The sequence below is a fragment of the Bombus flavifrons genome, chromosome 4, assembly GCF_040668555.2.
Source record: "Bombus flavifrons isolate JBK064 chromosome 4, iyBomFlav1_principal, whole genome shotgun sequence".
In the NCBI taxonomy this organism is placed as follows: Eukaryota; Metazoa; Arthropoda; class Insecta; order Hymenoptera; family Apidae; genus Bombus; species Bombus flavifrons.
In genome coordinates this window covers 17,588,123-17,615,749 of record NC_138445.1, presented here as the reverse complement: position 1 = coordinate 17,615,749, position 27,627 = coordinate 17,588,123, and the positions used below count along the sequence as shown (strand labels likewise).

The following is a 27,627-nucleotide window of genomic DNA, read 5'->3' as shown; positions in this document are numbered from 1 at the left end:
TTTTCGAAGTGATTGGAGGATAAACGAATGTCAGTGACGAAAATATGACAAGTCGTATTTCTAAGACGTTTTTTATAGGAAAATAGTTTTAAAATTTAGCATAAAGGGATTAGTTCGTCGAAGAGACTCCCAAAAATGATACTATAAAGTGATACAACGTAGAGAAAAAGCGCTATAAGCTTTTTTCCCCAAGGGATAGCTGTAAAGCGGCCGGTATCACTCATCGACCGTGCCTCCTCTCCTCGTCTTCCCGTTGACTTCCTGTCGAGCATTAACCGGGTGTCGGATTACCGCGTTCCATTCCTAAGCTGGCATAGAAACAGACAGCTTAATCCAGTCCGATTTACCTAAGCGAATAGTCGATCAAATCCGATCAGATACAATGGCCCAGAAAAAATACGGATAAATTCTTTATTTACTTTGACGATACAGTCATTGTACAGATATTTTCAATTCTCGCTTTTGATACCGAATGCTATGCATATTATGCGTTTGGTACAGCTAAATTGAATAAAGTATTGTTGTAAATGTAGAAGAGAAGTCGGACATATTGTCGGTTAAAAATTTGCTAGTGTACGAGTTGCGTAGCCATGTGTTTATTCTTTTCTCATTTTATCTGACTTGTCTCACTTGTAATTAAATTAAATTTTGATTATAGTAATAAGTATGTTTTTTTTTTTAATAGAATTCGCATACCTCGAATTCCACTTTTTGCACTACCGAAATTACTAATTTTCATCAGCAGAATAGCGTTTTCGTAATCTGCTGTAACCCAATCGATAACGTGTACTCACTCCATTTCTCTGTTCCAAAGCACTGTGCGGTTAGGTCCATTGCTTTCGAAATATCACGTTGCACATAGTGTACGTGCGTATATTTCAAGAAATATTTCCAAACAATACGTACACGTGAGCAGAAATTATTGCTCGTTCACGAGGCCGTTCGAGTTTTTCGAGCAAGTCGTCGACGAGGATGGTCTCTCGGTGGTAGCGAAAGCTCGCTAGAAAATACTATCGCTCGTTAATGTCAGGACGACTGGTGTCGAGTATGATGTAATACGTTGTAACGTGTTCAGCATCGCGATAAAAGCTTTCGGAAGCGTGAACGAGCCACGCTGCACGATGATAGACGAGCCAGAAACGCGTTTAACGATGTCCCATCATCGGTTACATTGATCGTTCGATGATACGCTGTCAATAGCGTTTCGAGGGTAGTTTTTTACGAGACTCTCTTCCTCCCCAAGAGAGAATCATGCTCGCCAAAACGTGCACCAGCTTTTTTTTAATGAGATCGGGAGTCATTTCTAAACCTATTAAGCGGAATCATTGTGTTAATGCTATCTAAGGGTCATTGATCGTTTCTATAGCGCAGTTGTTCAATGAATAGAGAGAAAATCGTAGCAACGCAGCGAGGAAAAATTATGGGACGATTTCTTTTCCGCTTCGTTGCTTTTTATTAATTCTTCGTTGTTTAATTCTTTTTTCTGATCTGTCTGTACGATTCGAATACTGCTTGTTCCATGTAATGCTGGTTGTTATTCGAAGATATAGAAAATTCGCTAAGGGGGAACGACTTTCCTTTCTTGTAACCATATGCGTGAAATTAATAATAAACCTTTGGCATACCTCGATAAAATGTTTGCTTTATATTTATCGTTACGTTCTACCTCTTAGTTTTGTTTCTTTTTTTCTCAAAGGAGTACTTATATTATATCAAAACGGCAACTTTCTTTTACGATAATTACGTAATTACAATAATAAATTTCTTAAGCTTTTCGATAAAACCTTCGATTCGTAGCGAAATATTGAAAGACCGGGCAAATCATTCACTCGTGTAAATACGTTGACACGAACAGTAACGTCCATTCATTAATTATTTCCGGGAGAAAGAAATTCAGCCCTGATCGTCCGAGAGAATTTATAAGTGATATTTATCGAGCAGCATTACGGCTACCGTGCCAGGTAGGAAAACAAACGGACAAATGAAAACGAAACGAGGCGTGGCTTCGATTGTTTCTCGCTGGATCGGAATTCCTCCGTATTTTCGAAGACAAATACACGAAGCGGCGGAGGTAAAATCAATTTAACTGGCGCGATGCACGAACATGGAAGAGCAAACAAAGGGAAGAAACGTGCAAGTAAGGAAACGGTGTTTTACGCGCGCAGCTTTTCGTGTCCAAACAATTATGTATACAGAGGGGTATGTGGGCGCGCGTACATCCGTGGTAACCCACTTATTATTAGGGCTCGACCACACGAGCGTTTTTTCAATGAACGTTACGTTGTACGTATTCTTTTAAACCTGGTCGCGTAAAGTTGACATTCATTTTAGACGAATTTGAAGATTTTTGTTTATCAAAGAAGAGTATAATTATTCACAACAATTACGTATCAAGGAAACTCACGTTAGAACCGAATTTTATTTACATATAATTATTGCCAAACCTCGTGACCTATTTTCTCCTAATTCAGCGAAACAGTTTCAACTATATTTTGACCAAATACTCGCTAATGACGCTGAACAGACGAATACAAGATTCTGTTGTAAATCTGTTACAAAAACCCAACTTATTCAAACTTTTGCGAAAATAAATTTTCTGTTGCACGTAACCCCCTTATTATTTTTAAGCTATTTGCTTCCTGCCATTTTTTTTTTTTTTTTTTTTTTTTGATCTGTAATTTTCAAAGTAGAGTGAAATTTGTAATTTTTGTCTGAACGAGAAGTGAGATCTTATTTTCCTTACATGCGTATATGCAAGTATCTTGAAACGAAGAATCTCGATGAGAAGATTCTATAGCAAAAAGTAAAGAAAATGATAGGTTGTAAATTACTTTCGACTTTTGTTACTCTCCTATGCTTTCTGGTACGAAATTCTGCTAAACAATCACATTTCATTATTCGTGAGAGCGTTTAGATGCATTGAAAGCAAGAAAATAATTTTGATACCTCTCTGGATCAAACGTGTACTTTACTGTAGGTTTGTAATAAAAAGGCTCGTGTGACCGGGCACTTACTGTCCGCTAAAAAGCGAAACGCCACTCTCCGCGAATACGACTACCATATTAATGGCCTGTCGCTAATGTGCGAACATTCCATTACACGGCTTAAGATATTTACCAACCTCTCGTTGACTTGAATTTTCATATCGTTGCACGGTGGAGAAATCCCTGTTTGTAGAGCGTACGAAAGCTGAATGTGGAAGAGCGGACGGGATCTTTACGGTTGCTGCATTCTTAAGCAAAGCAAAAGAGCGAGCAAATTGAAATATACATATATCTTATTCCGTACATCTTTCTTGAGCAGATGCTGGAACCTTTTATGTATGGCTCGGTTTGTGGTTCGTGGAACGGAACGGATGTCTTGAAGTTCTGGTTGAAGTCAAGGAGAACGGTGGTTTGGATGGGAAAACGGTTACGATCCGCTGGAAAGAGACGGCGCAACGCGTGGATAGCGATGGGGTAGGTTTTGCGATGGCGGAATGACGCGTAGAAAGGCAATGTCGAAGATAGTCGAGGAAGGGATACGGTTTCAGGCTTTTAAAGAGTAGGATATCGAAGGCGAAGCAATAAAAGCTTTGGAATTTTTTAGATTTCAAATAAAAATATTAATTATATTCGTTAAAACATATTGCTAAGACGTGCAGTAGCGTACGGATGAATAGGAAATAACTTGTTCATAAACGTAACAACGTAACATTTTTATTTCTATACCTGTTCGCGAAGAAACTTTCTGTTCGCGACATTTCATCAAAACGATGGAAAAAGAAACGTATTTCTCCAACTCTTTCCGTTTATCGGCAAACACTTTCCTTACAAAAAAGAAAAAAAAAAAGAATAAAAGGAAAAAGAAGGAGAAAAACTGAAGTCTGTGATATATCGCGAAAAGCATGGACGTGAGAAAGGCGCGAGTTTCCTCGCGAAAGAAGACCCTCGCCATTAACATGAAAAACGGCCGCGTTTGAGAAACGCCCGCCTCACAGGGTCTCGCGCGACAAACGCAACGAAAAGCGGAAATTCCTTGCAGAAAGTGCGAAACACGGCGGCCGCCTTTAACTCGCAGGTACTCCATATTTATACCATTACGATCGAGCGTGTACACCACTTTTACACGCACATACACACACAGAGTCTTCAACCCTTCTCGATCGCGCAGACGGTCGCGGGTGCGTTTTCGCGCTCTTAATCCTCGTGTAGGCAGCCGAACGAACGAAACTTGGGGTGAAACCGGGGGTGAAACGGAGGGACGCTGATGGAATACCGTTCCCTACTAATTGCTAAATGCTAATGTACGCATACGCTTTGGCGACGCCTACTTTTACGACAGCCGGAGGACATTATTCGCGACTGAGTTCCCCGATCGGCGGATGGATTGCATGCGGAATCGCGGATGGCTCGTCATCCACTTTCGACGGGTGCCGGCGTACAGTGTCGCGCGTCCGGGGACCTCCTGATCGGAATTTGCATTTTCATTCCCCCTGTTTTCCCTATCGAGTCGAGGATTAATCATTCCGGATCGCTACTTGCTGATTTATGAAAATGGAGGACCGGGAGACGCGCCGCTCGCAGATCAGGTTCAGGCATCGCGTGTCCTCTCTGTTCCTACTTCGATTCGCGTCCCTTCGCGTCGACGATGACACGCTCGGGGATGTTTATCGCGATATCGAGACCTGTAGGGGGTGACAGAGGGTTCCGTATCTTTGTGGGTAATGTTTGCGCTTAGTTGGATGGCTTTGAGATGATTATGGTTGGACACCGTCGACATACAAATTTTTCCGATCGTTTCTACGTTGTAATTGCATTCGGAGGCTTACATCGTTGAGTTAGAAAAATTGCTCGCATTTAGCGTGAGAATGGAAGATGTTAGTAAAAATTTGAATAATATCTACGATGTAATAAGGATAACTGGAAGTTGTAGCTGTAAAGCGATATTGATACTAATTAGTAGCATGTATTATCAGGGAAAGTGTTTTGAGGTAAATCTATGCCATTATATCGGTACTTACGTACTGTTACTACGTCTTTCGATAGAAAATTTAAATTTATAGTCTGTTGGTTTCATAAAGTGGTAACAAGAACTGCTTCTAATCATCAATTTGCCATGAATTTGTTTTGCTAAAACATTTTGCTAAAATTAACATACTGTTACCAGAGATCTACTTACATAAGCTGCACATAGTGTATACTGTTGGCATAAACGAGTAATAATGTATATTTTTCCCATAAACATTAAACATCATATACTGTTTAAATTAGGAAATTTACAACTACGAATACACTGAGCTCAATATCATCCTACAATTAACAAATCCAAGGAGTCTACGACTGGTAAACTTTTCGTTTCACCACATAAAACACGCGAGAACAGGCTTCACGTAGACATCAACAGACTTCTCGATGAGAAGTCGCAGTAGCCTGGCACGACTTCCGGCTGCGAAGAGAGCCGGCCAGAATTAAGGTAAATTTTTCGGAGGAGAACAGGCTATTAACCCGAAGGGTTGGAGATTATCTCGAGGCTGAATTTTCCCAGCCGTGTATCTCGAATCTCTTCATCCTTGGCTAACGCGACCGCGCCCCGAGACAACCCATTCAAAGAAAAAAAGAAAAGAAAAAAAGAAAAAGAGAAGGAAGAGGAAGGAGGATTAAAGCGATTTGACCCTGCAACCTCTTTATCGTTCTAACGTTTCCTAGGGTCGACGGTGTACATCGGCAAACCAGATAGCACCCGACGATGAGCCGTAGAACGACCCCGCGTGCCAGAACTGCAACTTATTATCGCGGCCAATTACCGGATTGCGAGTTAATTAACAAGACGCACGAACGTCCCTCGCACGTACGTACACGTGTTCCTTTTCGAAAATTGCTATTACAACCGTGTTACTCGGAAGGCGATTGTGGCTCGGTTTAATGACGTGCTTGGAGTTTTTACGATTTATTTTGTCGTGGGTTTATTTGGCGAGGTTTGGTTCAAGTAAGGAAATATAACAGGTGTGCTTGGTTGATTTAGAAAATAAAGAAACGTAAAACGTTTGCAGGAAGAATTTAACGCTTAGGAGACTCGACGATCTTTTACAAAGACTTTTTAGAAAAATGCTTTGTTTCAAAAATATTTCGTACTGTAGAGGAACGTGTTATAGAGTAAACTTTATGGAAGTGGAAAGAGCAATTCTATTTTTGAAGAATTTATTTATTAATAACCAGTGGGTAACCGAGCCAGTTATTTTCGAATCGATCTAATTGTCGACGAATTCCGTAAAATTGATCTAACACGTATGTATGTGTATATCTGGTACAGACCACAGTCGATGCACACGAAGTCTTTCAACGCAACATGGCCGTAACTCCCTCCATAGATTAAGTATTTGTTTGTTGAGACTACATTGTAATATCTTATATGTACATCCGCTTCGATAAACACGCTATATACAGGGTGTTTCCGGTTTCATCAGGCAAACTTTGGCAGCATATAGAGGCATCCAAAATGAAACAGGAAGTTCGTGTACACATGCGCTCGCAATCGCTTACCTCCTCCGCAGATACAGTGATATTACTATACATAATTTCAAACATTCTCTTCGAACGCGATACATAAAATTTATCTTACTATAGAATTCGCCCAAAATTACTCTTCGAACACGTTCCTACGACTATTCGTGGATGTACACTGGAAATTCTCGACTGCTCCCTTATTAATAGACCGCGGGTATTTCCGTAGATTCATGTTTTAATAAATACGATTAAATAAATGGCATCTGCGCAGAGAACTATTTCATCTACTAAATATTATAACGAGTACCGTATTTCGCGTATTTTATATATTTTTGCATATTATATGCATTTTCTGGATTTTTGCGCCTTTGAGTTTCTTACGAGCGGATAAAAATTCGCACTCTACCCATTGACTATAATTACCATCTTTAAATCGGAGAAATAGAAAGAGAAAGAGAAAGAGACCCCTTTTCTACTCGCGTATTTATAACAAACCTCGCGTCAACCCGGTCAATCTTCCTATCTATCTCACCATTCACATCGTTAACCACGCGACGTTGAAGCCTCGTCAGGACTCGAGAGAAGAAGTTTCATTAAAAGGCATCGCGCCACGTTATATTACTACTCCGGCTCAACTCGTTTCAGGATGCGCGATTCACCGCGCGGCGACCACGCGGTGTAATTACACGGAACGTCAAGGCCGAGGGCTTAACGCGTTAAAGACAAGATCCCAGCTCGCGATACCGAGAATCGAATGAATTAACATCGGGCACGAGTGATTCGGAGCGTGTTACCGGTGGCCGCACACGCGGCGCCCATTTATAAATAGAGCCACACGTTCAACGCAGAACCACGATCTTCTTCGACCAATTCGGATCTGGATCGTGTCGCGAGCCGCGGATATCCCTTGCCTCCGAGCCTTTCAAACAAATCGGCTGTCACGTGGTGACTACCTCTTTCTTAGCTATGATTCACAAACGGCCAGTCACATAAACGATGCAACTCGGAGATATGCGAAAATGCAACTTGTTTAGTGGCTACTGACTTTGAAAAGATTCATTCAAAGTCAAAGTATTTCGTGGTATAATCGAGCAAGGTGATTCCGCGCGATAAGATGAATCAGAAATATAGAAGAACGTTAACGCGAGTTTACGGTATCTTAATAATTTCTTTGCATATGGGGCTTCGTTTTCGAGAAAAACGCTTTTGAAGATTTGCTATATCACTTTAGTGCTCATCGATAATTACTACAAATATATTTTCAGCGATTTTACGTACTAGTTTTGGTATATGTTTCGGTGTCTAGAATCGCTCTTCCGAAAGAGTTGCAGGAATTCCTTAAGACCCCGTATAGACCCCAAAATCTGTAGGAAGATCATGATCACGACTGCTACGCGTAAACTGTCAGTTGCCGAAATTATTCTTAGTTCTTAAATGTTCGGATAGAAAGAAAGTCAATACGAATGTGTATCACGTGCGTTTCTGCATTCGTCGTAAGATCGCAACACGGTGTTGGACCCTCGAAAATCGCCACGTTTATCCGTAACGAGGATGCACGAGCATCGAGGAGCAACGAGAAGCTCTCTCTTTCACTCTCTCGAGTCGGTTGGTGCCACGGGAAGCCATTAACGCCAATTGTGGTTTCATTAATTTTCATCCTTGCTTTCGCTGGCCGAAGGTGACGGCTCGGGAATCCCTGATCGCCAACCCGTTCCCCGGGGCCTCACGAGAACGTGAACCTGGTTCGCTTGGCGAGCAAGGTCGACGGTCTGAATGTATGCATGGCTTTTTTGCTTCTTCGGGTGTTGCTCGTGCTTGGTGGTGGATTGATGCATTGGGTGCTGGGCGGACCCAACGCGCGAACGCTGCGCTTGGGTGGCTCCGTTTGAACAGAGAGTTTAATTGGGATGTGAAATATAGTTGGTAGCGAAGCTTCGTCGGGGAAGAGTGCTGTAAGAGCGTTTAGAAGGTGAATTCGACGAAGGGAGGTTTTTCAAGTTGGCGAGAGAAGAGCGATATTGTGAAATTGATCTAGGAATTGACTTTTTCATGGCTAGAGTGTCTAGTTTCTTTAGAGTAAATATACAGGTTGAACTAGTAGTAACTCGAAGTGGGTTAATTACCACCTGTCTGCGTCATTTTTTTAATTAATCTCGTTATCTTATTAATAGAGCAACGATACCGTCGGATCTCATCTATCGAAACAAAATTTTAGTTAGTGTTGGATGAAACGGATCCGAGAAAATTGAGCCAACAGATTGGAATATCAGTTCCTATTATTTATACGAAAGTTGCAGTTAGCGGGAAGAATTATTAAACTCCTATTATGTGGGCGCTAGTTATGTGAATTGTCTGTAACTCGGCAGATTCGCGTAAATGTACCTCTATCATAATAGAATAATAGAATACATTTATGGAATCTACAATAGTGGAATAGTAATGGAATAATAAAATTCAAATTATACGACCCTAGATTATATAGATTAGAGTTGCGGAAGGACTGCTCGAAAATTTACAGATTTTCTATTGAAAAGGAAGAAAGATCTTCTAAAACCGCGAAAACAAGCTTTCATCTTTCATTCCCTTCAAAATATTCATTTTAAGATTTCTGTCGACCATCTTTTACTCTCCTCGATATACCCTACAAGATGCTAAAATTTTATCGCCCTTCATAATTACTACATAACCACTACAAACCATGATTTACAATTCATAAATATAGCATTCGTAGTTTCATAACTAATTTAAAGATTACGCTGGTTAAAGGGCATAAGAGCTAAGAACGTAGGTAAAACATGACGAAACTCTACAGCCGAGAAATTTTACGATCCCCAGGAATATTGCAGCGATCGTAAAAGCATCAAAACCCACCACGATGCGCTCGCTTCCATTATGCAACGCGACATTCCATTACACACGCCATGGGGACTTAAAGCTCCGTTTAAAACAGTACAACCTATGTTACTCTGCTAGCCTTGAAACGCCATCCATCTAATCCACGCGACAATCCCCGATACCATTAATCATCCGAATTCGTCCAAGCCACAAGCAATTAAGCTTGCTCGACTTCCATTTCTCTCTAATACCGTACTCTCCCTTCTCCTCGTGCAATCTATTCGACTTCCTCCTAGAACCCCGTTAACAATCGCCGCATGGCATGATTTTCGCTATCGATGGCCGGCGTCGCGGCACGGCGCCGTCTAACATTGTACTTAGAGTGGACGCGAATTTGTTTGTATACACGCGACCAATCGATCAAATAAATTTTTACGAACGTGAGTCATTTAGGTGTGACCCTTTGACTTTGATCAACATCAGTAATGTTAATAGAAATTGCAAGCTCGAAAGCAACCGAAAAATCTCCGTCGACGATAATTGCTCTTGGTAATCAAGAAAATTCCGTTTTATGCTGGTAATGATTATCGGTAACCAAGACCGATTGAAACTTCTTATTCGTGATCAAAATCACTTAAACCAAGATACTTACGCTGTAACTATTTTCATTCGGATTACAGCTGTTAGGATCCCTGATATTGAAAAATTGATAAGATAGTAAAAATGGTTAAAAATTTTAATACACCGAATCATGGCCCAATTAATTTACCTATTTGGTCGTTTACGTGAATTCGCCTAACCACAGCCTAATCCGATAAGAAGTCGATAAACGCGAATTCCACGGCGAAGGGTCATTTGGCATCCAAGGGAACGGTGTCAAAGCCTATCGCTGGCTGTCGGTTTGCACTTCGTTATATTTCGTCGGGGCGTTGGCTACGTCGCGGACTCAAAGACGACGTAATTGCATCTCGTGCGCAATATACGCTACTTACGTATCTCTTAATTAATTCGTGCCTCCGCCCCGCCCGGTAATTATTTCCATATCGCCAGACACGTACCTCTGTCGACGACTACGGCGAGGACCTCGACGACGACTACTGCGACGACTACGGTGAGGACCTCGGCGACGTCTACCTCGACGTCTACGTCAACTATGGTGAGGATGAGGTCGAAAGCGACGCGTGGAGAACCACGGACACACGCGTCGAGAATATCGAGCATTTTCAAGCTCAGTCACCGTATCGCTTCGCTCGTTTCTTTCTTTTTCCCCGTCTTCTTCTTCGTTTTTTTATTTCTTTGTTCATAATTAATTACACGGCAAGAGAGTGAGATTAGTTCGTACGAGATGGCGAGAAAGAAAGGAATGCTTATCGTCACGAGACGATTACGTTCTGCTCATGGTTCGTCCGTCGAGTTCGCTAATCGAGAAGATATTATTAGCCTCGCTGATTTCGTTCGTCAATGATGCCCGTTTTTAGACCTTGCTTAGTGATTCATTTTACGGAAATTGGCTCGAATCGCAGAATGGATTATTTTTTACGAACATGGAATTATTGAGCAATCGAATTGATAACGAACAGAGATTTCGCTCCCTTCTGTGCGATGATTTTCTAACATAGGACGAATCTTTTCTCTCGATAAATTTGCAAACAGTTCTTGAGCATTTTCCTTTTAGAAAAGCTTCTTAGTTCGTGGTTCAGAAGAAATCCAAATTTGCATTTATAGGGTCGAGCAACGAATAATTAATGCATCAATTTGATACTTCTAATTAGGTGTTAGATATCGAAGGAGGTACTCATCCTTAATTAAGTACGAGGTATTGAAGAATTAATTAACTGTTGATTATAGACTAATTAAATATTTATACATTAATCTTGTTCGTTATCATCATATTATTTTTGTTCGCTTTTTGCTTAATTTTCTTCATATCATTATGATAAATATTTATCGAATGAATACTTGACGTCGTACGTTATTTCCTATAAATCTGAAAATACAACGAAACGATTTATTGCACGTCTATATTTAATTGAATGACTGCCAAGTAGTGTCGAGGAAATATCTCGTAACATACATGCACGTCTTTCGTGTACGTGTATCTCACCCTATATGCTTCCTAACCTTGGCTGCCATCTGTTATCATTCTTCGGAATTGCCAAGTATCTCGAATCTCCCTGCTTTTATTGAATTTTTGATTTTTGAAAAACAAATTTCCCAGGATATTTCCAATGGGAAAATAACGATACCGGTAATATGATGGAGCGTATCAAACCTATATAAACTATAAATAAAACGCATTTGAACGTCGCCATCGTCGTATTATTTGTTCTATCCTGATTTATTCGTCGAATACAGATACTCGTGCAGATTTTACAACTTCTTATTTACGTAATACATATTGAACGTATAACACCATTCATAACTATAAAATTGTACATTCTTCGTACATTGGCAATCGCTTGGAACGGGTTCAATCGAAGAAATAAGAATTCAAGCGTGATCCTACGAGTCTTTTATATCGCAATTAATCGAGCTCACGTTACATTCCGCCGACCACACCTTCCATTACTTCGAAGCACGCGGAGGAACCTGCCCACGGTGTACAATGTAATATTTACATTTCGATTAGCCTAACGTCGCGCGTCGTCTTGGAATCGAGTAATCGTGATCAGTATTATCGAGTTTTAAGGAAATCGAAAGTGCTTGCTCCCTCCACGGTCAAGGACAAGAACGAGTGGTTTTCCGGGAGCAACTTGCCAAAATTTGTCCGCCTCCACGATTCCTGGCTGATCGACGATCACAGCTATACGTAAATTGTTCCTGAAATACACGACACATTGGGTGAGATTAGACGATCATGGCCAATGGCGTTATTCGATCGGCTTGGACATTATTTGAATAAAATATTTGGAAAATGAGTAGTTGATTAAATGTTATTTTGAGAAAATTATACGTCAGTTTATTTGAATAGAAGGATTTTTTCAAATTATTTCATTATTTATCTGTCAAATTATATTTCACTTTAATTGATATTTCGCATTTTGATTTCTGATTCTATTATACCATAATTGTCATTTATATTGGAAAGGCAGATGAGAAATAAAGTGGGAAATCATTTGATCGTAACACAAAGTAATATTACTTTCCCTTTGGTTATTAAAAAATCGAAGTTAAAATGAGAAGAATTAAAGCAATTGAAATAATGTTTTCTCGTTTCTCATTTTTATTTCAAATAAAATTTGCACATGCCTATTACTCGATGATCGTTACCTTTCTGTCTGCTAGTACGATTCATCGGCCCATCCTGTTGGCAGCGAAAAGGAAACGATAAAGGAAACAATAATCCATAAATTATCGAGATTGAACGAGGTTCGTGTTGGCGATGCAACGTTACAATCAGCATGAAGGAATAAAAGAATCGGGAATATAATGAGCATCGTCCATGGCTCGCATCCAACAAACGGGACAGTTTAAACTCTAAACGATGCACTGTTATGCGTTGCATCGTTTGATACCAAGTTCGATAGGTACGACGCGACGATCGAATAGCTTGAATTTATGTAACTTCTTCCTTCTCAATCACTCTATATGGTATATAAATTCGTAGTTTTTGATTCGTCCTTTTATTTATGGCCTCTTTAGTCCTCTTTGGATCACCTTAATACTGTTCGTGATATTTATCATGGATAAAGTGTGTTTCTTTATGGCGAGTCGTTTGGTGGAAATATTCTCAAAAAACGGTGCATCAGCTTATATTTATATCGTAATTCTATGCGTTCAATATTTATGTACTCGTTCTCGGCATTATGTAAAGTAGATATAGATATTACATCTTGGAATACGATAAAACAATTTATTTCGAGTTATCGCAAGATCTAATCTATATTTCCCAATAGGCATGTTCAAAAAGTATTTCGTTCGTTGTTTCATCTTCCGTTCAGAGAAATATCAAATTCGTTTGATTCTTTGTATCGTGCTATGTTCCAGAAATCATTACGTTTCAAACAAAACTACCTCCACAGCCAAACGAACGTGTCTTGAATTAGAACAAGATCCACGCCTATGTCTCTCAGCAACCTCTTCAAATAATATTTCACTTTTCTCTATGGTATATGTTTCGTCTTTCTCTCAAAGTAACCAAATTCGTTTGATTTTTCTGCAACATTTATCTGTCGTACTCTCCATCCTCGGATCCGTTTATTTTCATTTAAAGCAAGATCTACTCTATGTCTTTCAGTGGCTATCTTCAAAGAAATATCTCGTTTCATCCTCTTCTCAAAGTCCTGAAATTCATTTCAAAACATATTCTACCGCCATCAGTGTACGACCACTGATCGCAAATCGAGTATCACAACAAGAACACAACTTTCCCTGCTTCGAATCTCCGGCTGCGTAACCAGATACACGACGCATAAACCGTTGCCAAACCAGGACACGATGTACGGTATCACATCCCATCCGCAATCCCATCGATTCGACAGCCTCCACCCACCTCCGTGTCACCCGAAAGCGAAATCAAACATCGATCCTCAATTACTAGCGGATCTGTTGCCGCTCTCCATGGAACCTCGTCGTGTGTTGTCCGTCCTCAGGATCACTCCCTGGGCGATTCCATATTGTTCAAATGGATCCTTCCTATAGATCATCGTTTCCTCTCTATGAATCTTATTTTTTGGAGGTGTAGACGTTCTCGCGGGAGTGGTAGTCGGACTATTTTTCGGTGTCAGGGTCTTACTCGGCGTGGAAGATGGACTGTTCTTCGGCGAGTTTCGCAAATTCGACGTGGAACCTGTCACGGTATTATTGTTGTCCCCCGCGGCGACTGCGTTGATCCCTTGTAGCGCGTTGAAACTCTGCATGACCAAATGTGATGCAACAGACATAGTGAGAGGGTTGGCGGATTGCGACACAAGGGGAACCTGCCCAGATTTCTCGTTTCTGGTCGCTGTCAGATTACTCGATTGATTCTCCACTCGAGTCGCTGCCATAGGCAGCATTACCACCGGTGCATTCTCTACTCGAGACATTGATTGCGTCGGGGATCGATGCTCCGCTCTCGGGGTCGAGCTCTCGCCCCGAGCCATCGACGATTGGCCGTTCGCTACCGGTACACTTGACCTCTCCACCGGTCGACCGATCGCCATGTTGGATCTGTCTGGCTGCGTCGAACCAGCCAATACAGTGGTCGATCGCGTTCTTCTCGCAGACTCTGCCTCGTTTTCGTTCGACACCGGCGAGGCCGGAAACGGGGCGGTTTGCGAACGATGCCTCCTAGCAGGGATCTGCGGGCTCCTCGGCAAACTTCCATTACCGACCATGTCTACCCGCGAGCTTCGATCCTGGAAATCTTGCGAGGGCTTTGCCAGTTCGGCAGTTCCCTCGGGTAAATTAGATTTGAACCCATTGCCACTCCTCGCTGCAAGAGTATCGTCTTGAGAAGCGTTCAAACTGCTCACTGGTGAATTATTAATTCGATCGTTCGCCAGTGGCTTCTGATCCTCCACGTTGGATTCGGTTTCCAAAGGTAACGCGAGAGGAAGTATCGCGTTGCCGTTTATTCCATTGGCATAGACCGCGAGGTTAGGATCGCCGTTGGGAAAACTGGCGAATCGGGCGATGGTTTTTCGTTCCTCGGCTACTTGAGGTGCAAACGGAATCTTCCTTTCGGTTGGCTGTCTTTTGATAGGCTGTCTCCTTCTAGCTGACGATGCATGCGTTCTGTTTCTATGTTTCTTGGGTTCGTTCTTCACCACTGGACGAGTCTCCGGAAAGTGTCTGCCTTTCATCGAGCTCGGTTCTTCGTCTTCATCCTCGTAGATACGAATGTCCTCGTTCAGATCCGATTCGTCTTCCTCGTACTCTTCGACTATAGCGCTCGCTTGAATCCATTCTCTGATTCGGTCCTTCTTCTTAGCTCTGTCCACCGTCGTCTCGATCCCGTACGTGGTCAGAGTGTGAAGCAGTTGATTCTTCTCCTCGAGAGAACTGTGGAAGCTGTACATGGACGGACAGAGCTCGTCCCTCTCGTCGGCGCCACCTGTACAAACGTCGAATCAACGAGGTGGATAGGAAAACGAGAGGAAGAGAAGGTCTTTAATTCGGATCGATCGTTACCGTTCATAGCCTTCTCCGCGCCGAGTTTCGCTAACCACCTGTCCTCCAGGTATTTGTTTATCTCCAACACGCTAACGGGACGCTTCTCGGCTTTAGGGTCCAGTAATCGTTTGAACATCCTTCGTAACAGCGAGAAGAATCGATGAAAAGAAATTAGGAGTTTGATAGACGAGTAAAACGTTGGTACAAGTTTTAGAATAAATTGACGAAGGTAGATCGGTGGACAACAGAAAATTTGAAACTGGCATTTGTATTGTATATTACGAGCATTCTCGAGTGTCGTGCAAGGACAGAAAGCAAGAGTCTAACTTCTGTGAGAATCATTTTAATAGAATATATAACGAGTTTTGTAAATTCTATAGATTGTAATTTGGTCTACGAATAAGATTTCGTCATATTGCTACGTTTAATGATTCCGTTCACTCAGAGACAATAAACCATTTAAGTCAGGGGTTGCTGGCTTGCTTTCAGTCGTACTCGTGCTTGTTTCGAAAACAAACCAAAGCTAAAATGGAAACATTTCTCGGTATTACTCTTTGCGCGACCTCACAATATAATCTGTCGTACAGTGAATACTTTTGCTTGCTTTAACGCGCTGAATCGATCCTGAAAACGCCACCCTTTTTATGAACTCTCCTCCCCACGTGTTTAACGAACGATTTCGGTATGCATCGATTTATATTTTTCTTTCTATACTCTCTGTAATCGGGTTACTATATGCCAGATTGAACTTTCTGTTCGTTGGAATTGAAATTGTACCATGTAGATGTAAGTAGAATTTCTCGACGTACGAATAATAATTCCTTGTTGAACTAAAAAGCTTGAAATTTCGATACTTTTAAGATTATTTCATAAAAATGTAAATTTCAAAATTTCCCTTAATGTAAATAATTCCTTACGAAAATAGAAGTTCCATTGTGTTATTGAAATTGTTCGATTATTCGATTATTTAATTTAAATGATTTAATTACTTAAATTAAACGTCGCGTTAATTTTTGACAGATATTAAATGCTTGAAAGCGATCAAATCGTTAGATAGAAATCTTCAAATCTGATTAAACATTTGCCGGCGCCTGGTTCTCTCGAAGAAACTGACCTTTGCGCTCGTGAGCTGATCAGCTGAAATAATTTCGGTTTCTTGGCTATGTTGAGCGTCGCGTTGTGCCAGTTTTGATATCTGGTGTAACGCGGGTCGTCCAACGCCGCTTTCTGCCACGGTAAGCATCCGGTCAGACAGACAAATAGGACAATGCCGAACTGCCAGACATCGTGCGACGTGAGAGCTCTGAAAACGTCAAACGTAAATAAGCTGCACGCGTACGCGTGCATATTTTCTCATTCATGATCACGATTTTAACCAGCTCCAAACGATCAAACCTTTCCTTACTAAAATTCAATGCGGAACTATCCGATAGAGCGTTTATAAATTTGTAATAAACCAGATAAATCTTTCGGAAGATTAATGGCTGTAAATATTGGAAATTGTTATAAAATATTATACAAATATATTGTTGAATTAGGTTTGAAAGAGCTATAAATTTTCTCTTGTCAACGATATAAAATGAACGAAACCCTGTTATTGATATCATAAAATATAACATACCTACGCGGTATAACGATTCATTCATCATCTTCCGAAACAATAAAAAGATGTTGCAAAAAGAATAAAAGTTACGTAGAAGATACGCTTTCCGCATTGTCGATCGATCAAACGTTTAAACAAAACAGAACAAATTACGTCAACAACGAGATCATGTTCTCCCGTATAAGTGTTAACCCAAATATTTCTTCTGGCCACGATTCTCGATTCAATTTCAATACACTACTTCCCAAAAGGTGTTTATCGTTTGAGCACGTTGTTAAATCGAAAGTTTAACGTCGACTAGATTTAATATCTATTCGATCTTGTTTCTATCGTAAATTCAATCCTTAATTGATCCTAATTTAATTCGTCAATAGAAACTATGTTTATACTATCGTGGATGTAATTTTATAACGGTATTCGGTTTCTATCCCATACGTGTTTCTGTTCTAAAAGTAGAACAATTATTGTTTGCATGGAAAATTTATGGTAATCCCAAAAATTAAGAATAACCGCGATAATTGCTAATAATGGTCAATCGTATAATTACTTGTACGTCTCGTCAGTGTCGATCTGCAGTACCTCGGGTGGCGAGTATGGCAGCCACTCGTTGTGCCGGCGCACCACCGTGTTCACTCTTCTGGTCTCGCCGAAGTCGCACAGTTTGATCCGCGAGAAATCGCTCCTGAACACGAGAATATTGTCGAGCTTGATGTCACGGTGCACCAACTCGCGACTGTGAATATGATGCACCGCTGCAGCCAATTGTCTGACTACCCTTTTCGCGTGAAGCTCGCCGAGCCCAGTCTCCGTTACGTTGGACGTTAAATCTCCTGAAACGATGGGTCGTATACGGTGTAATATCGTAACTTTTATGGGAAATGTAGAAATATCAAACTTCTTTATTGTACGAAAATAGATGTTTCTTATTCGAGTATTTTAAATTTGTACGACTCGAAATATCTGAAAAACTTGAGGAAGGAGGCTTATTTCGAAAATGGAATCAAAGGAGAACGAAAAGAAGAATCCTGAAGAAACAAAGTACTGCCTGCGGCAAAACAATTTCCACAGTCGTGTTTTTCTCCTATGATTGGGTTAGGTTGGGGTTAGATTGGTTGGGTTGGTTAGGTTGATTGGTAGATAGTTCCAAATTTCTACAGAATATGGTAAACAATTTGCAGCCAGTATTAACGATAGAACTTCCATACTCTGTGCGGAATAGGTAGTATGCGTCAGCAGCGATTACTCAGCAAACAACAAATTAAAATTTCAAAGAGCACCAATTTATCATCTCGACGTTTCTGCTGGCCTTTATTCCCTTTTTTCCTGCATCTATCGAGATTCCTCCGCATCGAATATTCCATTATCCCACACATCTGAACTCCCACAGCCCCCGAGAACAACATTTTTAAGGCGTTAATCATACATGCATGGCGCAATGGCCATCCCACACCGTTATAAATCCACATTCGTAAAGTCGTCAAAGACTATTAGGTAGAAGCTGTACACGGCTAGACATTTGATGCCATCCCTCGTTTAAGAGTTTTAATGGAAAAGTGACCCAAATTTATTTGTTCTGCTCCAACTGTACCTTTCATAAATCAACGTTGTTCTTGAAGGATGGATCATTGTTATTACGAACATCGAATATTTTATTTTATGGCAATAAATGGAGCAGAGAGTCGAGTGGAAAGGCGAACAAATTTTACTTCTCGTTGGATAATTAAATTTGCATAAGAAACGCATAGATGACACCGATATAACCGAATATTAAAAATATTTGCTCAGTGGAAAGAATTCATATCTGCAAGCATAAAAATTTTTCTTGTAAAATTTCTCACAATATTCTTCAAATTACACTTTTTTTTCCTTTTTTTTTTTGCTGCTTTTTATTATTTTTATCATTTTTTCTCGAAATTCCTTAAGCGAAGAAAAATCTTGGAAAGCACGATGCAAGTCGATCGATAAACGACATTCGCGTGCATGGCATAAAAGGGACACTCACCAAGAGGAGCGTACTCCTGGCTGAAAACGTAGAAGCCAGCGGTCTCGAAGGCCACATCGTAGGTGGTGATGATGTTCCTGTGCGCGGCCAGGTGCAGTCCATAATGGAACTCGCGAAAGAAGTCCGAGATGCCGGTGTATGCCTTTGGCAGCGCCTTCAGTACCATTTCGGTCTGGGTGCTTCGGTGCTCGGTTAGCAGGATCTTGCCGAACCATCCTTCTCCAACAATTTGTAGAATATCAAACTCGTCGATCAAATTCACCTGTTCGGCAAAAATTCATCAAATTCAGGTGTTGTTGCTTCGAACCACAGATAGGTGAATGATGAATTTTATGAAGACGTAGAACAGCTGCTGTTTGTGGTACAGGTGCTGCTAACGAAAATATTATCGATCAATGTTAAAATGCTATCCATAGCTCGATATATCGAGAACATTGTTAAGATATCGTAACCTTGCCACGATCCTTGAATTTCTATTTCAAGTTTGCTCTCATCTTGGCAAATCTTTAACCAGATGTTCAATACAAGGTGTAATTGATTTGATAATTATCTGGCAATTAATTGACTCATTGAAACACGAGATATTTGCAAGTAAAGAATTATCTTGTACGATAGGACATTTATTAATAATGGCTAGCGGCGTCTCTAGCTTTGCGTCGATTTTCTTCGAGTCGGTCGGAATTAAAGAGGAACGCGAGAGAAGTCTATTTCTATTTCGGAACGCGACTTGATTCTGCTATAAGATCGATGGATATCGTTTTCGAACGTCGGAAGATACCTCTTGGAAGTAGAGGATTCCTTTTACACTGACCAGAAACTGCTCGTGGATCCATGAAGTTGCATAATTTAGTGCGATACGTTGTAAACGTCGAACTACGGGAAATCGTAATGCGGTCGTAAATTACTAAAACTAAAGTCACTGATAAGGATTGGATTGTATGAATGATTTTCTTTTCTTTATTTATTGCCAGTAATATTTTTGTGGGAAAAATTTCAACACCGATGTAGAATTTAGATCGTAGATTATGAAATCTACATATTTTTTTTTACTGAAACGATCGTTACATTTACAATTTCATTGTAATATAGAGTTAAATAATTTTCCTTCGTACGTGTATTTTAGCGATTACTCGACATTTTTCAGTTTTGGAGCGAAAATAATAATATTTGAAGATTTTTATTCAGGTGTGTACCTGTCTGCGTATACGTTATACGCACGTACGTTCGTAAAACATTTTCATTCGAAACCCAGTCTTTGTTTGAAACTTATTTCTTTAAAACGAACGCATCATCTGTCATCGTCTACTATTTCCACGTTACAAAAGCCGAGAAGCTACGAGAAACCGAGCTAACGTCGTAATTCTCGTGAACTCGAACTCCGTATAACTTACACGAAACGTGTTCCAAAAACCTAAAAAAGAAGTTGTCTCATTCACGGCGACACATATTCACCCGGTAACTTTAGAGGCAAGCGCCAACAGAGTCATAGACTTCACCACGATGCAGCGTCGTCGGTGTTTGGTGGATACTCCGATTTTCCAAAGTTAGAGAAAGACCCTGGCAGAAACACGATTTGCCACAAACCTCCGTAACAATGAAAACGGTGTCGGTTTATTACTCTCCAACAGCCGCAGACAGGCTGTTCGCAAGACTCGTCGAGGTGTTAAAGGTTACAATCGCGTCGCGCACTATCATAAAGTGGGCATCGAGCGAGAAAGTTGGTTTAGTGCCAGAAAACGGATGAGCCCGCGTTTGCTTCGTTTCGAGGTTCACTACCTTGTATAAATATTTGCATATATATTATGAATATATTATGAAACATTTTACGCAACGAAATTATTTATGAATATATTTTGTATGTAAGGGGGGATGGGGGTGTATGAAATATTTTGAAATTTCATCAAGACCTAAACTTCGATTAATATAAGTAAAAGAGCGAGAACGTCGATGCTGGATGGACATTGGTTCTGCGGAGACATCTAACTCGAGTGACTTTAATTGTATCTGATCGATCTATCTATCTTAGAAATGTGTTCTAACTACATTCGAAAAGTTTCATAACGCACAAATGTCGAACTGTCGAGCGATGTGGCCATATATATTCTTTCTTATAGTTTAAATTTAACGGAACGTCTGGTCCCAGACAAGACAGGGAAAAAAGAATTCGCGGCAAAGAGACGTTCTTCCATCTTTGAAAATATGTTAAAAGTTGCGCCAGGTGTCCAAATACTTTTACACGGTTGTATAAATGTTGCGCATGCGAGCTACTATTTCTGGATCTCGACAAACAATGAACGAGTGGGAACGCGTGACTTATGATTGTTAATGCCACTTAATCTCGATGATCTTTTTGACCTATCGAACGATTTGTTGGCGTTATTTGAGGTTATGATCGCAGCTGTTGTTTTGGAGTCTGTTCGTTCCATTCGTGACTCATCGGCAGGCGAAGATCGTGGCTAAGAATGTTCGCTTTTGTTTGATGTTCGGTTAAGGAAAAACGTCGAAGAGTATTCTTGCGTTGGTCCATGAGTAGAGTCGAATGCCAACTTCTTTATTTAAGTGTTTTATAGGAGAAATAAAAGTCAGAGGAACGAAAGCTTTGTTGATGGATTGTATCGAGCTTTTTGTGCCTCTTATTTCGAGACTCTTATTTTCAGCTGCTATTGGGATATATCGAGTCGATGTGTTATAAAGAGCATTTGCGAATCTATGCAGTTTATTGATATTACGGAACATGTAAGAAATATGCAGAATATATACGATCTATAACGTTTTTATCTTATCGAAAGTCCAACATTGAACTTGCCAAAAGCATCTGCGCGTTTTCGATAATTCTATAATAGTTCTAGCGTTTAAATACATCAGTCAATTTCTTAATTAGATGTGAAATTTTGCTAGATATTCGAGAATTGAAGAATTTATCTCGAACGTTGTGCGCAGAATTTCAAAGCAAGCGAGAGCACTTGCATCGAGTTGTAACGTACAATTTCACTGTATAAATTCCCTCATAAATTCCCTCAGTTTTCATTTCTGAAAAATATTATTACCCTTGTAGGTTATTTTAAAACAGAGAGTATTTCTTTCATATATGATTTTAATTTTTTAACTTCAACGAATATGATTTGATTTCAACTTGAACGGAATATGCCGTATATTGCGATCTAATAATAAAAGTAATTTCCGTGATCTCCGCGATAAATATTACAAAAATCAGAGACAAGAGATTAATAATTAAATTGGATTGCAATATACGGGCAATGAGAGAAAAGTCGGTAAAAGCTCGAGTAATCGGTTCATCCATGGCACTCTAAATTTACGTTCGTCGTGTCCATCCTTCCCTTTCGATTAGACCAACAGCTTCATTCAATCTGGTCGATCGAAAAATCATATTACCTGAAAAGAGTATCAAAAGGGCTGGTGGACCGATCGAAACGAACGCGCAAACGAAGGAAAGAGGTGAAAAAGGGATAAAAAGGGGGTGGCTCGTATCACGAGGAAGATTTGATTCGCCAATCGAGTTACCTTCTCCAGCTCGAACTCTCGTATCCTGTGAATGGATCCGCCAATGGCCTTCTTCATTAAGCTCATTCTGACGGACGGTCGTCAATCGTGCGCCACGAACTCGAATTCGAGCCAAAAGTTGCGTTTAACTGTCCCCTGTGATCGACGCAGATATCGCGAGATTTACATTCTCTCGTCTCACGCTGAACGCTCCTTTTTGTCACATGTTGGTCTGTTGGTCTTGGCCTTTACGTCGATCAATCTTCGATCCTGTCGCGAAGTCGATGGATCTTACGACTGAAACGATTGAAATTGAAGGTTGTGTTGTTTATTTGGTAATGGATGGTTCTTTCGTTGTCGACGACTAGATTGATAGAAATTGTGGAGTTCGAACGATTGATATGGCGCTAATATTCGAACATACCGTTGACTTCAACGATAATTATTCTATTTAAATTTGTACAGGAATAATTAAATTACGAGTATAATTTACGCGCGTCAAGATGGCTCGGATTAATCTTACGCATCGTTCTATAACAAAACGAGAAGGATCACGTGGATATGAAGTATCGCTACTTCGACAACGCGATAAAAATCACGATGAATGGTTTTTACGAGCGTTGTGTTTTAAAACACTTGATGCAGTGGTTTGTTGCATACTTCACATTCGGTTTTTATTTTTTCTATCTTTTTAGCCGCAAGCTCTCAATCATGTGCAGTGATGGATGAGCGAGACGTGTATTGGTTACTTGAATTGTACCAGGGAGGATTGCGTTTTCACCTCGTATTGTGAACGTGTGTAGGCTGATTATGTATTGGGAAAGGGTCATCAGAGCCATAAATTCAAGTAAAAGCATAGAACTAGCGGGAAGGGTGTATAACGCGAGAATAGAAAATTATGATGTAGGATTCGTCGAAACTGATTTAACATTTCGTTTAAAAACTTTGTAGAAAAATTTTGTACGAGGTTTTGTTCAAATTGTATCTTTACCAATATGCAGGTATAAAGGTATGTGTATATCTATATATACATATATTACGAGGTTGTGATTATTATTTCTTCGTTATTTACTTGAAATTCCGTAAATCGCATATTATTCAAAGTATCTATAATAGGAGTTTACACGTTGCAATATGATTATTTCGCCACATCGCCAATTGGCGTGGCCGCTCGTTAAAGCGTTAATTTAGAATTGTAAATGACGTCACACGATACTGTAACTATTTACTTCGTTCGCAAATTTCTAAAAGAAAGTTGCAAATTCCCGAGACATTTATCACATTGCCTTCGTCGTACGACGAAGAAAATCAAGCGAACAAGATTACAATTCTCATTCGCCATGATTCTTTAAAGAAGTTGCGATAATTTGTCTTATTAGCTCCTATTATGCTTCGCGAACGTTACGCAAACGGCTTCGAATTAGAAGCTCCATACAGTCTAGCGGCATTTTGTAACAACAAGATCCTGTTGAGAATTAAAGCGTGGGCCAAAGTGCTGGCGAAGTGGTAGGGGAAAGTTTGCCAAAAGCCACTTAAACCGCGATCACGTGCTTCCGCGTAGCCGCAAAGCGAAAGCGCAAGTTTTAGATAATGCGCCCTTTGTGCGGCCGTGCAGGGTAACGACGCGTTTTCACGGAGTTACAAAGCTCGTAAGTGGCACGGCCTCCTCATGAATGAGAAGAGAAAGAGAAACGGCGATGCAGAAACAGAGAGGGAAAGAAAAATGCGGAGGGAGTAAAAAAAAGTTTGGTGAATGACGCCTTGCGTTGGGGAAGGTTCGCCTGCCACTTCGTCTCGAAGGAAAAAGATATGTACTTACTCCGAACGCGGGCGTATCGCGTTCAGAAATCGTGAAAAGAATCGAGCTCGCGTCGTTTGATGTTCAGCTACTTCCGATGGAGAACGCGTTTTCGCGATACAGGAGCGGCGTATTCAGACCATGAAACATTCATGCCGACGCGGAGATGAGAAAAAAAAAGGTATCGATGCGGCAGAGAAAAATAACGCGGGGCGAAGCAGAGCGTCGAAGGACGTGAAAATGCGACTCGAAGGTAGACGATACCGCGCGAAGAGATATTAGACGCGTCGAACTTGATTCTCGCTACGTTTCACTGGGTCTAGCGACTTTTAGTGAAATTGGAAATATCAGGTAGCGTAGCGAAATTTGAAAAAGTTCGTAGGCGATGTGTTTCGAATCTTTCTGTCCGCCAATTTTGGGTTTTCTTCGTTGTTTGTCCGAATTATCTTTGTCCGATTGTCCTAATTTAACTAATCATCTTTCAGTTTTGAGAGGAATACAAGCTTTCTAATCAACTTGATATTTGGAAAAAAATTGAATTAATTAATCGATAAATGACGATCAGCGTAGTTTAGATGAGATCTTCACGTTGAAAGAAAAATTAAGGAAGGGAATAACGGCGGTGTTCGGAAAAGATCGTTGTTAGAGCAAAGTACACGTGCCTAGGACAGAAATAGCGTCTCAGATTCCAGGTTATAATTCATAGCTGTGTATTATTCGCTCGAATAAGTTGTTCCTGTTTATGATTTCACGCAGGTAGGGGATATTTCTTCTCCAACGGAGTATTTAAGATTTTGTATTTCCGAGTCGCGATAATTGTTGCGCAAGTTGAAACACAACGAAACCCCGCAAACCTCCGATACACACGGGATCTCTCGTCCTCGGCCAAATTACGTTAACTATATCGGCCGTATATTCACCGGATATAAAACTCTTTCGCTAGCATCTACGTCGATTCTATTTCTTATTAAGTGTAAACAATCGTCAGTTAAAAATGACAACTGTATACGTATGTGGGGAGGAGATAAGTTTATGAGGTTGGTTATCTTAATAAATGTCGGAACAAAGTAATTAGGACAAGGAAGAAAACCATATTATCGCCTAAAATAACATTTACGAATAGTAAATAGCTGGCTTGACGATGTAATTTATAATGAAATACAATTTATATCTCCGATACGAAAGAGATTACTAATTCGATAATTTTCCTTAATTTTCAGATAATTTACTAATTTCTTATCTTTTAGTATGAACATAATCGTTTTTCATTAATATTAGAAATAGATTCGAATACTTAGCCCCATACCTAAGAAATGCCAAGAGATCCAGATAGAAGAAAATACCGAAAAGTCCAGGTAGAAGAAAATACCAAAAAGTCCAGGTAGAAGAAAATATCAAACGACGAGTAATCTTCGACAAAAAATCCAACTGGCGCCTAAGCAATCGCTTCTCCGCCTCTTATCGCACTTTCCCTGAGCATAGCTCGGTTATCACTTTCCCCGACCGAATAATATGCTTCGCCAAATGCTTCTTTCCCAACTTTCGACCACACACTCGCCCTTATTCGCACTCATTCGTGCTCATTCGCACTCATTCGCATTCATTCGCACTTTTGGCACTTCGTTCCGAGAATTCGCTCGGCCAACCCGGGCTACAATTAATCCGTGAAAATGTCACCAGCACCACTACCACGCACTTATTTCTTCACGAACAACTTCATAATGTGCTGAAATCTCATCGAAACAGCCCGGAAACTTTTGTTTCTTTTGAAACACGAAACTCGAGTTCGGTTCTTTCTGCTGCTCTAACCGTAAACGTGCCTGCCGGGATTCGTGATTTTACAGCGACTCCCGTGTACGCTGCACTCTTCGACTGTCTGCAGTATTTATAAAACACCGACCGGAAAGCACGACTGGCGAGCTGATTTTGGCGCCGAGCCGGCTTGGCCGTGCGCTAACGCCTCGACGCGGACGTCGTCTTCGTGGATCACGATCTTCATCGTCGAACGGCCGAAGAATCCTCAATTTCCAGCGAAATTTACTCGTTCGCGCGATTTATTTCCAAATCGATTCACGACTGTTCACCGACCACCGTTAATTTTCCGATCTCTGCGTGTAACCACGTGGTAGAGGTAGCTGAACGCATAATCGCAGTCCCGGGAAAATTGATGCGTCTGCGTCGCGGCACGTCGAGCTTTCTGCGAGCTTTATGGGAACGCTGACTAATTGGGCAGTTATTTCCACGTGTGGAAACATCTCCCTCGAGGAAAAGTGGAACAACGGTAGAGATGCTTCGCGAGGAATGTGCCAAACGTTGTTTTGAGTGAGACGAACGCATTTGTTTCAATTGGATCGTTGGTTTTGCTAGAAAATTTCATTTCCATCGGGGGAAATTTATTTTAGTCGAATATTTAGCAGATTGCGTAGCATTCGGGGAATTGTGTTAGACAGGTTTCAGAGAAAATGCACAGTCAGACGATTTGTCATTGAATAAGAATAATTTTCGGGTATATAAGAAACGCTAGCACATTGTATTCTGTAGTTTTGGTTAAGTTGGAACGTTTGACACGCGGTTTAGCAATGATTTCTAGAGACTGGAGTAAAAAGTTTATCTTTATTATCAGGTAACTTTTTATCAAGGAATTATGTAATTAATGTAATTAATAGCATAGATGTGATTAAAATTGTTTCGTAAATAATTGCGATATATACCGTGGACACCTATCGGGATTTCGTCCAACAACTTTTCGCTTCTTCTGTAGAATACTTTTAGCTTGACTCAGTCGGTAAATGCCACTTTTCTACGGTATCAAGTAATGATGATTTTAAACAAATTATGCGTATATGCATGTATTCGCATTAATTAGCATAATTGCTCAATTGTATATACCTTATTCGCAAAAATTATTTATTGCGTAATCATCACATAAATATATTAACGATACTATTAATATTCATATATGACATGTACATACACACATATATATTTAATATATATATACGTTTTTGCAGTTAATTTAATCGCTGTCATATATTGTCTTACGTCTGTTTAATTTTTTTATTACGGAATCATCAAAATTGGAAGCATTTTCAATATACAAATCAAAGTCTTTTCTATTACTACGAAAGAAATATGGACACGAACATTTGAAGATTTCCTATAATTAATCATGGTATAATGCGTATAAATGAAGATTAGATACTTAACGTACATACATACATATTTCTGGACATTTGTACACTTTCAAACTTTCCAGAAACGCACAAACATTTACAAGTTAATCACATGCATGAACCATCACGGCAAA

General features: G+C 40.3%; 1 protein-coding gene across 1 annotated transcript; it reads right to left on the bottom strand.

Moving 5' to 3' along the window:
* Window positions 1-11,639: 11,639 nt before the first annotated feature.
* Window positions 11,640-26,390, bottom strand: LOC138178743 (MAP/microtubule affinity-regulating kinase 3). The gene is made up of 8 exons (XM_069110948.1): window positions 25,627-26,390; window positions 22,544-22,819; window positions 19,022-19,283; window positions 17,567-17,849; window positions 16,531-16,719; window positions 15,435-15,553; window positions 12,591-15,357; window positions 11,640-12,140 (listed from the first exon to the last, which is right to left on the bottom strand). Exons 2-7 carry the CDS (start codon window positions 22,607-22,609, stop codon window positions 13,850-13,852), a joined length of 2,427 nt encoding a protein of 808 aa, XP_068967049.1. The 5' UTR covers window positions 22,610-22,819; window positions 25,627-26,390; the 3' UTR covers window positions 11,640-12,140; window positions 12,591-13,849.
* Window positions 26,391-27,627: the final 1,237 nt, after the last annotated feature.